This window comes from Episyrphus balteatus, chromosome 4 (assembly GCF_945859705.1).
Source record: "Episyrphus balteatus chromosome 4, idEpiBalt1.1, whole genome shotgun sequence".
In the NCBI taxonomy this organism is placed as follows: domain Eukaryota; kingdom Metazoa; phylum Arthropoda; class Insecta; order Diptera; family Syrphidae; genus Episyrphus; species Episyrphus balteatus.
In genome coordinates, this window is record NC_079137.1 from 58811281 (window position 1) to 58812973 (window position 1693).

Sequence of the window (1693 nt, forward strand, 5' to 3'; positions counted from 1 at the left end):
AAATTCGGCCATTACAATGTAACGGACAGGGCATATAAAGGCACGGAGAAAAAAAGGGAAACCTTAAAATAAGATGATGCCTTCCTTAAATTCCAGCTACTTAAAACAATATACCATGTCCGCTTAAAATAAGTGAAATTCCCTTAAATTCTGTTAAATTTAATTTGAACTTTATTTCGTCTTAAAAAACAAAAATAAAATTTTAAAAATTGTAGCCAGAATTTAGCTTTAGTTGCAGTTTCCACATTAAAATAAGATGATCTCCAGCTTAAATTAAATGGATTTCTTTTAAATTTGCGATATCCAGAAACTAAGGAAATTTGTACGCTTGATTTAAGACGGAAATCATCTAGGCAAATAAAAACATGCAGAAATCAGCTTAATAATGTAGAATCCGGTTGGTTTGAGGTGATATTTTTTCTCCTTGTTGGTAAATTTCATTCTTTCAAATAAATTAGGTACACGCACAAAAAACTGATTGAAAGTTCTTTCTCACTTAGCCTTGCTGCTTCATGGGGTGTTGTGCCACATTGCGAAGTTTGAAGTCCAAAAATTACACGAGCAGAGCAGATAGAACTCTTGTTTAGTTTAGAATGAGTGAAGTATTCCTCTGACCTTTTTTTTAAATACATATAATAAAGCTAAATAAACTATATTCTCTTTGACAATTGGATTTTTTGTATCTCTAGTTTGATCAAACCATGTAGGTACTTTCTTTCTTCGTCATCAAAAAACAAAACAATTTTCAAAAATTTCAAAAAGAAAAACTGAATTCTTTATACCAGTTATAATCTTTCATTATCTTAATATCATTTCAGGATCTTTTGAAGCAACAACTCTTGTTGGAGCACTTTTTGGACTTGTAGCATTAATGTTAGTATTTTTCTTATTTATAAATCGCAAATGGTGTTTCCATGCATCATCTCACGCATTTCCTTGCTGTGACGACAACAACATTTCATCTAAATACGTTCAAAAACTTTGTAAGTTTTAATATAGACTTGAAATAATATATTTTGTATAATATTGACTTTTATAATTTTAAAGCACGTAAACGACGCTATGAAAACACAAGTTCAGATTCTGAAGAAGAAATTCTACGCAGATTACGATTACAGCAATCACGGAGTATTCCAAATGGCCAATATACTGGATATGGCATTAACCATATAAATCCACTTGCACAGAATTATAATTTTAGTGATTTGCAACATATAACAGTTACACCTCGAGATTCATCTAAAGATCCACTTGCTATAGCTGAACGGGGTAAAGTAGGAATACCCTCATCGCACAGTGAATGTAGTTCAAATGATTCAATTGAAGCATCAATTGATAGTAATACAAGAATTTTGACTGGAGAAAAGAAAGGTTTGTTTGATAACTCTATTTACATAGATCATTAAATTTAAGAAGATTTTAAGTTACTAAGTAATAGGGAAAGAGGGGTTGAGCGTTGAGCCCCCTTAAGGGGCCCATCTAAGAAACATAGACACTAGTATTTGTTTTTTTTTTTTGAAGTTATACTTCTTATGGGAGGGTGGGTATGAAAATTTACTTTTTGACAAGAATGTCAAAGGGATTATGACGCGATCACCCTGGGTAGCAGGGCTGTCGTTTCACCTTTAGAGTAGGCAGTACTTTAGTATTTAAAAATGCAGTACGCCGCAGTACGGCAAACATAAAACACACA

At 32.3% G+C, this 1693-nt stretch overlaps 1 protein-coding gene across 1 annotated transcript; it reads left to right on the top strand.

Moving 5' to 3' along the window:
- Nucleotides 1-512: 512 nt before the first annotated feature.
- On the top strand, nucleotides 513-1406 carry LOC129919284 (uncharacterized). Its single transcript, XM_056000138.1, has 3 exons — nucleotides 513-537; nucleotides 819-983; nucleotides 1048-1406. Exons 1-3 carry the CDS (start codon nucleotides 513-515, stop codon nucleotides 1404-1406), a joined length of 549 nt encoding a protein of 182 aa, XP_055856113.1.
- Nucleotides 1407-1693: the final 287 nt, after the last annotated feature.